The 13061-nt window shown below is 49.1% G+C and overlaps 1 protein-coding gene across 5 annotated transcripts in view; it reads left to right on the forward strand.

The window, feature by feature from the left end:
* LOC307071242 (vinculin-like) overlaps positions 1-13061 on the forward strand; it is a 32127-nt gene that overhangs the window by 13707 nt on the left and 5359 nt on the right. For 3 of the 5 annotated variants that reach the window (XM_079730202.1, XM_079730204.1, XM_079730206.1), the window contains 13 exons: positions 809-899; positions 1661-1808; positions 2205-2358; positions 3209-3384; positions 3653-3751; positions 5332-5522; positions 6777-6976; positions 8031-8159; positions 8385-8534; positions 8797-8905; positions 9562-9864; positions 10341-10501; positions 11536-11721. In XM_079730202.1, the coding sequence (XP_079586328.1) occupies positions 809-899; positions 1661-1808; positions 2205-2358; positions 3209-3384; positions 3653-3751; positions 5332-5522; positions 6777-6976; positions 8031-8159; positions 8385-8534; positions 8797-8905; positions 9562-9864; positions 10341-10501; positions 11536-11721 (2097 nt within the window). The remainder of the gene's footprint in view (positions 1-808; positions 900-1660; positions 1809-2204; positions 2359-3208; positions 3385-3652; positions 3752-5331; positions 5523-6776; positions 6977-8030; positions 8160-8384; positions 8535-8796; positions 8906-9561; positions 9865-10340; positions 10502-11535; positions 11722-13061) is intronic. The other 2 variants (XM_079730203.1, XM_079730205.1) reach the window with 1 other exon arrangement.

Consider the following 13061-nt stretch of genomic DNA (forward strand, 5'->3'; position numbering starts at 1 on the left):
CAGACCACATACCTTTTCAGATTTACTTTTATGACCGTCAGTGAGAATGTTTAATTGACAGAGTGCAACTCTTTATATTTCTCGTGCTTTTTATTGACTAGGCACGTCATGAGGTTGTTGAAGTGTATTGATAAGGTTGGGTTTTTCCCAGAAATCCTAACCCTGCATGTTTCTCTGAAAACAATGGGCACAAATCAAGAGCATTGTGTGTGCGTGTGTGTGTGCTTGTGTGCGTGTGTGTGTGTGTGTGTGTGTTTGCGTGCTTGTGCATATGTGTGTGCGTGTTTGTGTGTGTCTTTGTTGTCAGTGCATTGGACCAGGTCATGAATTATAGATTCAGACGCATCCATAATAGATGAGCAGTATTTAAACTATGCCCTTAAGAGCTTTATTATCTACTGATCTGGAACAACTCCTGAAGTGTACTTAAATGATGAGGTCGGTGTACATTTCTCAATGGAGTGAACAAAGGTGACCATGTATTTGTCTGTCTAGTAGGGACTTCTAGACGTCTCGGTCCAAATTGACTCAGTTAAGTCACAGGTCCACCCTGTTGGTTTTTGGTCTGCGGAATCCAGAATGTTTTAATATTTTAATAATTCAGTAATAATAACAGAATAACTGAATAATAATGATAATAATAATTCAGTTTTCCCCAAACCCACTCCTAGTCTCAAACACCTTGGAAGCCTTCATTCCTAAGTAAGCTACAAACCATCTAAAAGAACGAGCGGACGACTTTGATTCAACCAATCTCTCTCAGCCGCTCCGGTCCCCTGTCTGACGCCCAGCTGTCTGTCTCCCTCAGGATATGGAGGCCATGAGGATATCTCTGGCTTTGATCGAGTCTAAGATGGCGCAGGCTAAAGCGTGGCTCAAAGACCCCCACGCTCCAGCAGGTAATGGTAAATGTTCAGCATGTGGTTTATTCCAACAGAGAACACAAGGTGAACGAGCGTGCCTTCTGGAGGTGGTTCATGAAGCATCTGGCGAACACAGGTAGACAAACAGTTTATATCGGCAGTGGGCGGAACGGTAAATAAGCCACGCCTACGTGTTCTAGTTGACCCAGGTAAACCTTCGGTCGGTCTTGGCTTTAGCGGAAGTGGCAAATCGGCCATGTTTGTAGTCTTTAACTTGTCAACAAAATCATGAAACCTTATACGGTGTTGTCCATAATGTGAAGAAGAAACCATTCATAACTGTGGTTAGCTTGAAGCATGTCATCAGAAATGATGACAGAAGCATGGACTAAATATAATTTACATCAGTAACGGGTTCACCCTCATTCTCTCAGCACCTCCTCCCAAAGCCCACCTCCGTCTCCCACGTCCCCCCAACAGGGCTCGTCTGTGCCCCCTTTGGCCCCCAGGAACCCTGGACCATTTACTTCTTTTAACTTTATCGTACATATATCGGCTTGTTTTACCGTTTTGTTTGCCTACCTTTGCACTATTCGGAATTATTTTGCACTGTTTAGAATGTATTTATTGTAAATATGCCTTATTTTATTCATTTTACCTAATTTTATCCTTTTGTGCTTATTGCACCGTGGGTCAGAGACGAACGCAATTCCGATTCCTCTGTTTGTCTTGCAACATATTTGGAAATTGACCATAAAGCTGACTCTGACCCTGACCTGGCTTTGTGTCCATCCCAGGGGACCAAGGGGAGCAGGCGGTGAGGGTCATCCTGGACGAGGCGGGGAAGGTGGGGGAGCTGTCTGCAGGAAGGGAGAGGAGAGACGTCCTGGGAACCACCAAGGCTCTGGCCCAGATGACCGACCAGGTGGCCGACCTGCGGGCCAGGTAGGCTGTCAGGGGGAAATGTGCAAACAGGGAGGGCTTAACTTTGTGGTTCAAGTCTTGTTTCAATGTTTTATCTCTTTTCAATTTCTACCGCTGTAGTTTCTGCTGGGAAACCTGAATTTCCTGTCTAGGATTAAAAGCGTACATTCTATCTTATTTTATCCTAAAAATAACTTTTTGGTTCAGCTTCCATCGAAACAAGTCATGTGTCTTGTATCCATATGTTATCATTTCAATAACATAGCTCTTGTTTGGTGGCTTACCCTTATGCAATTCTGTTTTGCCCGCAAATCAGCTCCCAAATAAAGTTTTTTATTTTTTTGAACCCTAACATCCAACGCCTTCCCTCTGACTGAACCCTAACATCCGACCCCTTCCCTCTGTGGGGGCTCCTAGGGGCCAGGGCGCCACCCCGGGCTGCATGCAGAGGGCCGCCCAGTGCTCCCAGGGTCTGGACCTGCTGTTCAGCAAGGTGGACGGGGCGGCGCGCCGACTGGACGCCCTGATCAACGCCAAGCAGGCCATCGGCCGCAGGCTGGATGCCGCCCAGGTCGGACACAAAACCCTGCCCAGCCACACCAACAGGACGCTGGACTGCCGATGAGTCTCATTGAGACTCATTGGCAGTCAAGAGTGTTGTTGATTTTGTCGTTGTATTGTGGTCTTTTCTAAGTAGTGTTAAATGGATGGTTTTAAGGGTTCCCCCGGCGGCTGCTTCTTCCATGCTAATCAGAGAGACGTTTACTACCTACAGGATTGATTCGCATGCGGCTCCTTTTAGTGGGGATTTGCTTCCACTTTCAAACGTCTCCGTAGAAACTAATTCTTCTGTTTATGCATTCAGCAGATGCCTCTAACCGACGTGACTTCTAGGGAATGATGAAGAGAAGGAATTTGGAACTTAGCAATAGGATGATTAGAAGTAGGCTTTGGACACAGGCGATTGAACCCAGTAGCAGGTCAGCTGGGAGTTGAACACCCTAACCACTAAACTGTCCAACCACTGTCCTACCAGAATCTACAGCCATCTCTTAATCACTGTTCACTCTGTGTCATGAGCTATGGCTTCTCATGGTCAAGTTCTCCCTGTATGCCAAAAAGGCTCTTTAAATCCCGAACCACCCTATAGGAATTGGCAGGCATAGCAAGACAGCTGGATTGATGAAACATGCATGACCTGATGGGTTTCGATGGATACGATGGATGGAACAATTAAATGGTTACGATGTGTGTGTGTGTGTGTGTGTGTGTGTGTGTGTGTGTGTGTGTGTGCGTGTTATTGTGTTATTGTGTGTGTGTGTGTGTGTGTGTTATTGTGTGTGTGTGTGTGTGCGTGTTATTGTGTGTGTGTGTGTGTGTGTGTGTGTGTGTGTGTGTGTGTGTGTGTGTGTGTTCTATAGGCCTGGCTGGCGGACCCCAATGGGGGTCCAGAGGGAGAGGAGAACATCAGAGCCCTGCTGGCCGAGGCCAAGCGCATCGCAGATCTGTGCGAGGACCCTAAAGAGAGGGACGACATACTGCGCTCCATTAGCGAGATTGTGGGACTCACCGCCAGACTGGCCGACCTACGCAGACAGTACGTCTTCGTTTTGTTTTTGTTTATTTATTTATTTAAAAGGGACGGTTGATCGACATGTCCGTTGCATAGGGCATGCAAATGTACCAGATTTAGTTATACAAACTATTTTTCATCTGTAGTCCCTTTCATCTGCTCGTCCGTTTCGCTTGCATTTATTGATTTAAAAAAAAATTGCTGTGTCTCTATGTGAACATAGAGCTGTTCATAGACTAAGTAGGACTCAAGCTACAATGTAAACAGTAATTTATAGACGTTTTGTTCCCAGGCTCAAACTCCAGCCTCATGCCACCAACAGGTGGCGTATCTTCCCCCCCTGGGGATTGTGTTGTTGCATCACCACCCTGGGCATCAGCCCCACAATAAGGTTTAAAGTTGCTGTTGTGTCGCCACTGGTGGAGGGGGTGTGGTGACGGTGGTCCGTGCCCTGGTCTGCGGTTACTGTGTTATGGTGTTAAGTGGCTGTTCAGGGTCTGTGGTCTGTGAGATGACAGTCGGCAGAGGATCAATGGGTGAAATGTGACAACACTGCACAAGGTTAACCTTAATCTTTTCTTTTTCTCCTGGGGGGGGGGGGGGGGGGGGTGGTAATTTATGTTACATGGCTGTGGACACATTTACTGGATTAAAGCTTCCATCAAGTGTGATCCAAATAGGAAGGGTAGAAGTGAAGTTCAAAGTCTGATTTCTATGCCCGAAGGACATGTCTGCCTGGTGTCCTTAGAAGATATAGCAAAGCAGACAATGTCTCTCTCTTTCTGCTTGGAGAGAGATGGAGCGATTAGTACCTGTAATTGCATTTAGTGTTGATTTTCTCCTTCTAGAAGAATAAGTTAGTATACTGGAGACACTACTGCACAGATCATTGAATACAAAGTAATAACAATTCAAAAACTATTAGTTTCAATTGGCATTTATTGTCCTCTCCTTAAGTAATTGTGGTCGTTTTCTACAGATCCATTCTCCTATCTAATACGACAGAGATAAATAAGGATGTGTACACAGAAGGCACTATGAAGCGCTCCTCGATACAGACCGGGATGTTCCTGGGCATAGAGATTAGGTAAGGGATACTGCCCGACGAGGAGTCCATTATCAGGAATTAATGGCCTCCGCGAAGTCCATTAATTCCTGTTACTGGACACCTCGAAGGGCATTATCCCGCTTATACTGTGGTCACTTGGCAAAGAAAAGAAATTAAGACAATTAATTTAAATTTTCATGCATTTTACAATCCAAATATAAAGTTTTTCACAAGCCATAACTTTGTTTCCCTGGTAACGCCTGAGGGTCTGACTAATACCTGGAGCAATCATTACCCTCCCGTAAGGTTCTTATGCAACGGAAACGTCCAGTAAATAGGACGGACCTTAGCTACGACTTGGCAACGGGAGGTATTCTAGTCCGCTCAGCCATGAGCCAGAGAGCTAACGTTATGCATTGTACATATTTATAATTTGAAATTCATCCCAGCCTTTATACCACAGATACTAGGGTCCATATAACCACGTTGTCTGATAACAGTTTAATTCATTTTTCACAATTTACCAGCTCTCGTTTTGAAGGCTGAACAGACAATTTGCCTGGAACTACTTAGCAGGTGTCCGTATATCAGGAGTTAATGCACACCCTGCAGCCAATCAGAATCGAGTATTCCCCCAGACCGTGGTATAACACTGAATAAACACCAACACTTTTCAGCACATTTCTTCCATCAGACTTAAACATAGACCTAAGGTGACTTACATGATGGTGGTGAGATACTGGTTTGTGTTTTACAGGTCGTGGGTTCACTGGCTATGCTTTCACAACTAATACACAAACCGTTAATTCCAAGTCCTTGCTCTCTTCTCTGAACCCCTGATCCCCGTCTCTGCCCTAGGGGTAAGGTTGACTGCCCTAGGGGTAAGGGTGACTCTAAACCCCTACTCTTTGTCTCTGTCTTAGGGGTAAGGGCGACAGTCCTGAAGCCCGTGCCTTGGCCAAGCAGATCGGGGCGGCGTTGCTCAACCTGCAGTCCAAGACCAACCGCGCCGTGGCCAACATGAGGCCGGCCAAGCCCGCCGTCACCCTGGAGGGCAAGATGGAGCAGGCCCTCCGCTGGGTGGGCAACCCAGGAGTGGACGACCGAGGAGTGGGTAGGTGGAGCTCTGTCTCCAGGGAGGGAGGTGGGCTTAGTGAGTGATGTGTGGGGAGGCTTGTGTGAGTGGTGTTTGGCTGGTTCGATTCCCGGAGTCCCCACATCCTACCTGCGGGCTTCCTCGAGCATGATGCACTGAGCCCTACCTCGTAAGCTGATTCTGAATTCACTGGAAGTCATTTTATAATAAGCATCTGCTGAATCACTCTGCTAGTAATTCGTTTTTATGGTTTCTACTGAAATCAACCGAAACCACTTCTGAGGGTTGGGTTTTTCTGAGTGTGGCTTGTGGTTGTGGGTACATCCGAGCACTTCTCTGTGTGTGTGTTAGTTCAGTGCGGGTAGCGTCCTGAACTCATGAGGGATAAGAGTAGCTGTGTAACATTATAACAGCGTATAACGACCGGCTTGGCCCACCAAACATCTCAGCACTAAAGGTCTGTCATTCAACCCCCGAAAACCCTTGCGGTGAATGACCTCATGCGGTCCACACTGACCGGCCCCCAGACAGTCCCCAACGTCACCGCAGCATCGGGTCCTGTTTCCTGTGTGGAGAGCTCGTGCTATTCCCTGTGTATTCCCCATCCTGTAGTGTGATTGATTTCCCTTCTCTCCGCCTGTCCTCCATGCTTTCCTATGGGAGCAGAGTATGAGATACTGCAGTTCTACACAGGTACCGTCGGTCGCCAGTCACCACCACTGTGCCCCACCCCTTTTGTCGAAGGAAACCATTGTAACAGATGCATATTTAAAGGTCCCATGACATGCCCCCAGGTGTGGGGGAGATTAGCCGTCACAAGCCGTTAAGGCTTCGTACGGGGCCGATTTTCAAAACGGCTTGTAACGGCTAATCACACTCACACCTGGTGGCGTGTCACGGGACCTTTAACGAGTCCATCCATTCGTCTGTATTACGTTGTGATTGTGCCGTCGTCAAAGTGCATGCAACGCATGTCAAGTGCTCACGACCACACCACCCTGCTTCACATGGACATCAAATTCTCGCTTTTGATCCGATTAAAATCCCCCAAAAAACAATCGGATTAAAAATGTGTTATGCAAACACCTTAAGTGATCGGATTCTCCTAACTCCTAAATGTTCAATCCGATTAAAACAGGTGGGGTAGAGCGTTCCATTGGCTCTGAGGCTGTTGCCCCCGCCCCCAGGGATGGCCTGAGGGGTTGCGAAGGGGGGTGTCAGGTGGGCGGGTGAGGTGAGAGTCGACCTCTGACCCCTGCTCTCTGTCCGCAGGTCAGGCCGCCATCCGGGGCCTGGTGGGGGAGGGGAAGCGTCTGGCGGGGGGGCTGGTGGGCCCCTACCGGCAGGACCTGGTGGCCCGCTGCGACCACACCGAGGCGCTGATGGCCTCGCTGGCGGACATGGCGTCGCGCGGCGAGGCCGAGGCGCCCCACGCCCGCGCTACCGCCGCCCAGCTGCAGGAGGGGCTGAAGGTAGAGGCCCCGCCCACACTGCCCGCTGGGGGCAGAGGCCCCGCCCACACCGGGTAGAGGCCCCGCCCACACCGCTCGCTGGGGGCAGAGGCCCCGCCCACACCGGGTAGAGGCCCCGCCCACACTGCCCGCTGGGGATGGACCAGCTCTACCCCCCAGCTCCACCACCACCTTCAGTGGTATCATCGCCACATCCATCTCCACTTTGAGGAACTAATTATGAATGTAATACGCGTGTAATACGCGCTCACCAACAGGCGCACTCTGAATCGTGATCAGTCATGATCATGAGCAAGAGGAAGGATGGTTGTTGGCATTTCCCCGCAGAGAAGGCGGCTGGTTGCATTCCGGCGTAGGATCAATCCGGAGATTACTTATCAGTATTGTTATCAGGGTTGCCAGAAATACCAAAAAACTCCATGTAAACGGTTAGGCTACTCATTTTGCTTACTACTCGTTAAACCTGTATTTTATACAATATGTAAAGTCAGTGTTTAACCAGTACTGTCTGTGTTACAGCTACACCGGCGCGCCCCTGGCTATGTAATATATGACGTGCCATTCACTGTTAGCAGGATACACTAAACAGCCATTTTTATCCATTGGGAACATTTTGTAACTTCAGTCTCCGGTTAAATTGCGTTTTAGTTAGGCTATAGTTAAGGGAAGGGTACTTTGTAATACGTATATATTATTTTTGACCAAACAACTTCCCGACCATCTCACCTGCAGGTAGACACCGCTTGTCACGGACATAGTGCGCTGACTGTGCTCTAGTTCCCCGCGTCTTATTATTGAGAGCGTAAATATTTAACATCTTTCTAATACCCCCCCCCCCCCCCCCCCCCATATTTTGTTGGTGTAGATATAGAAACATAACATACAATAACAATGCTACTCCGTGGTACAGCATGAAGTTGGAAATGAAGTTGCAACATCCGAGGCTAGAATAACTGCTCGCCCTGAACGAGCTGATAATACGGTGACCCTGCGCCATCTAGTGGCCGTTTTAAAAAGGTGTAACCGTTTTATCTCCGGTGGCTTCTTTTCCCAGGACCTGAGAGGGCGCATGCAGCAAGTCATGACCCAGGAAGTCTCTGATGTATTCAGTGACACCACCACTCCTATCAAGCTGCTGGCTGTGGCCGCGACCGCGCCGGCGGACACACCCAACAGGGTGGAGGTCAGTGCGCTGTGTGTGATGTGTCATCGCCGCGTCAACCCTTTGTGTGACTCACCTCTGTGACGAAGGGCCGCTGCTCTGACGTGCTGATTGGTCAAGGAGATGTCTCCCAAAGTGAGAAGTGCAGCGGCTCTGACAGGAAGGTGTCTACGTGTTAATGTGTGTGTGCGTAACATGTGCCCGTGGGTGTGTGTGTGTGGCATGCGTGTGTGTGCATTTCGGCAGGTCTTCGACGAACGCGCGGGGAACTTCGAGGCCCACTCGGGCCGTTTGGGGGCGACGGCCGAGAAGGCGGCGGCCGTCGGATCGGCCAATAAGGGAACGGTGGAGGGCATCCACGCCGCCGTCAAACACTCCCGGGACCTCACGCCCCAGGTATGCACACACACACACACACACACACACACACACACACACACACATACAAGCAGTTACACACACTGTTACACACACACACACACACACACACACACACACACACACACACACACACACACATACAAGCAGTTACACACACTGTTACACACAAACAAACACACGCATACACACACACACACACACACACACTCACAGTTAAGCACCCTCAGGTCCCTGTTTCCATGACGACCGACGGCGGGTTGACCCCGGTTCGTTCCAGGTGACGTCCGCGGCGCGGATCCTGCTGAAGAACCCGGGAAGCCAGGCGGCCTACGAGCACTTTGACACCATGAAGAACCAGTGGATCGACAACGTGGAGAAGCTCACCGGTGAGGGCAGCTTCTGCGACAGCCCACGGACATCCCTCACAACCCTTTACCCCTCCTAGGCGGGGAGCGTTCTCCAGTCTCATGGGGCTGGTTGTGATAATGCAGTGTGTATGGCCACTGCACAAAGCTGCCCTTTCGAGGTCGCGCGTGAAACACTGCTTCTGCTGCTCCCTTTGAATAGCCGTTAAACAAATGCTTAAAGTTGAATTGTGTAAGATTGAGCCCCTCCTAGTTAGGAGAATGTATCAGTAATAGGATGGGACTTTATTGATACCGTTATTGAAATCACAATCCATCGTAATTGACCAAAGACATGTCCAGGTTATTAGCTTTAAAGCTAGCTTAGGTAACCTATGTTAGAAGCATTTTTTAATTTCTCTTCTTCTTTACTTATATATCCAAACGGCAATAACACAAATACAAGAATGAAATATCTTTGGCTGTTGCAGACCTGTAATAAGCCCTTCTAATCATTTCCAATAATGTGTGTGTGTATGTGTGTGTGGTTGTGTGTGTGTGTGTGCGTGTGTGTGTGTGTCTGTGTGTGTGTGTGTGTGTGTGTGTGTGTCTGTGTGTGTGTGTGTGTGTGTGTGTGTGTGTGTGTGTGTGTGTGTGCGTGTGTGTGTGTGTGCCTGTGTGTGTGTGCGTGTGAGCAGGTCTAGTGGATGAGGCCATAGACACCAAGTCCCTGCTGGACGCGTCCGAGGAGGCCATCAAGAAGGACATTGACAAGTGCCGCGTTGCCATGGCCAACGTTCAGCCCCAGATGCTTGTTGCCGGGGCAACCAGCATAGCGAGGAGAGCCAACCGGGTGCTGCTGGTCGCCAAGAGGGAAGTGGAGAACTCGGAGGACCCGCGCTTCCGGGACGCGGTGAAGCACGCCTCGGACGTCCTCTCGCACACCATCTCGCCCATGGTGATGGACGCCAAGGCCGTCGCCGGGAACATACAGGACAAAGGTGAAGACGCTGAGCTCCCCTAGGGGGCGGCAGTGTCCAAGCCCCCTCTGAAAGGGGTCCGGGTCCTGTCGGCCCATGTCCTGCCTGAGGGCCTTTCTTTGAGCCACACGCCTCACCCGCACAAGTTCTTTAATGAGTTGCATGGGAATTAATTGCTAGCCACTTTGGATAACAGTTCTGGATAAATGACCAAAAGTAATATGGTAAATAATTTACCACACACCTTGACACCTGGTAGGACAGACGGAAAAATGCTCAAATATTAATTATGTCTCGTCAAGGCTCTCCACGCTCATCTTAATGGAAATCACACTCCATGTCCTTGGTTGGTTCACCTCCGTTGTGAACCGATACGAAGGTTCTTCACGATTAATGAATAGCCTGGTCCCGTGGGGGGGGTTCAGTGAGGCCCTGTGTTTCCCTGGGAGTCCCCGGCTGTCTGTGGTTTATCCTGCGTGTGTCTGGCCCGGCCCCAGGTCTGCAGAGGGCGTACCTGGACTCCTGCCTGCGGATCCTGGGGGCTGTGGGTAAGGTCCGAGAGGCCTTCCAGCCCCAGGAGGTGAACTTCCCCCCGCCTCCCCCAGACCTGGACCAGCTCCACGTTAGTACTAGCATGGACACGCACACACCAACACAGGTACACACACACGCACACACACACACACGCACACAAATACAAACACACACACACAAACATATACACACACACACACATACACAAACATATACACACACACACACATACACAAACATATACACACACGCACACATACACACACGCACACGCACACAAATACAAACACACACACACAAACATATTCACACACACACACATACACAAACATATACACACACGCACAAGCACACACACACACGCGCGCGCGTGCGCACACTCACACACACGCACACACACACACGCGCGTACACACACACACACACAAATACAAACACACACACACAAACATACACACACACACACACATACACATAGACACACGTACACAAACACACATACACACACACACACACACACATACACAAACATATACACACACGCACAAGCACACACACACACACACAAATACAAATACACACACACAAACATATACACACACACTCACACACACATAGACACACGTACACAAACACACATACACACACACTCAAACATATACACACACACACGCACAAGCACACACACACACACACGCTCACTCACACGCAGACACAACCACACGCATTTGTGTGCTTGCATTCATAAATATAGATTGCACGCACACACATACAGACGCGCACAGACACACACACATAGACACAATGCCTGTATTTGATCAGTTTAAGAGGCCATGTTATGAATAGCTTGCTGTAAAACAAGGGATAGCTTATGCATTGTTGGAATCCATTCCTAAAACAGCTTCACTTGAATCCAATTTATTTTCAAGCTCTAAAATGAAAAGGCATATACTTATACTTAATTATTCAAGTTTATACTTCCCACTCCTTTTCAAATGGGTTAAGAAAAAATAGAGCCTTGTTTTTGTTTGTGTAATTTGATGACATGTTTCTTGCTTATTTGAAATAAAAATGTAAAATCAAATCAAAAAAAGGCAAAACAGTGTGCATTGGACTCACGCAAACGTTAGTCTTTACGTGGTTGTGTCACTCTTCCAGGTCAGTGACGAACAGGCCCCCCCCAAGCCCCCCCTGCCAGAGGGAGAGGTCCCGCCTCCTCGCCCACCCCCCCCAGAGGAGAAGGATGAGGAGTTCCCGGAGCAGAAGGTGGGGGAGGTGCTCAGCGAGCCCATGATGGTGGCCGCCCGGCAGCTGCACGATGAGGCCCGCAAGTGGTCCAGTAAGGTCAGTACCAGACATTACCACCAGGGGTCAGTATCGTGCATTCACCACCGGGGGTCAGTATCGGGCATTCACCACCAGGGGTCAGTATCTGGCATTCACCACCAGGGGTCAGTATCGGGCATTCACCACCGGGGGTCAGTGTCAGGTCTTCACCAACAGGGGTCAGTATCGGGCATTCACCACCGGTTTTCAGTACCTACCATATATACTACCAGAGGTCAGTACCTGATATATACCACCAGGGGTGAGTACCTGGCGTATACCAATACCAGAGGTAGTATCCACCCCTGGCTGGTGACTGCAGCCTTTCTCCGTGTTAAAATGTGCTATGTATTTTTACGATGTATATTTGTGTTTTTTACATTTAGAAATGTCAGAGTTCCTTTTTGTTCGTAGATTGACTTCATCCTTCTCCTTTTGCTATGCGACTTTGCTATGTTTGTCTGTGCGGTCCTGTATGTATGTCTTTTTCTGTGTGAGATTTGCAGGTTGGGTTATTCTAACGTAATAATTATTATTATGTACAATAGTAATAGTAAGCAGTGCTCTGTTAGATGAGTTTATGAACTGATAACCGTTTCTTCACCTTTTAAGGAGCCGTAACTGTCACTATCTTGAAAGCTTTGGTTCAGGGATCCCTGACAAACAATCTGCAAGCAATGCGCAATAAAGCCGGTTACACTGGTTAGCTCAATCCTAGAACCTTGAAGATGGTGGAAGCATTATGGCAACAGTACGGCAAAGATCTGCTGATCCAACACCTTCGGGGAAGCCACACAACACACACCCCTGACCTTCTCCGCTCCCAGCTCTTTGGCCTTCCTGCGGTCCTTTGAGATCATCTGACCCATACCGCCCCCACCGTCGCTCTGCCTCTGCGTCCATAGCGCCTGCACTCCGGCTCTCTGGCCTTGATCTGCTTCTCCATCTGGTGCTTCACCTGCTATACTAAAGTCCTTATTCTCCCATGCTTCCCCCCCCACCCCCACCAACCTCTACTATTACCGTCATCCGCCATTTTCCCTTTCTTTCTTTCTTTCTATCTTTCTTTCTTTCTTTCTCTCTTTCCTTTCCTTCCTTCCTTCCTTCCTTCCTTCCTCCTTTCCTTCCTTCCTTCCTCCCTTCCTTCCTTCCTTCCTTGCACCCTTCCTCCTTTCCTTCCTTCCCTCCTTCCTCATTGGCCTCCTTGCTTCCTTCCCTCCTTCCTTGCACCCTTCCTCCTTTCCCTCCTTCCTGGCCTTCTCCCCTACCTTTCTTTCTTTCTCTTTCCTTTCCTTCCTTCCTTCCTTCCTTCTTTCCTTCCTTCCTTCCTTGCACCCTTCCTCCTTTCCTTCCACCCT

The sequence above is a fragment of the Pollachius pollachius genome (genome assembly GCF_949987615.1).
Source record: "Pollachius pollachius genome assembly, chromosome: 2".
NCBI lineage: Eukaryota > Metazoa > Chordata > Actinopteri > Gadiformes > Gadidae > Pollachius > Pollachius pollachius.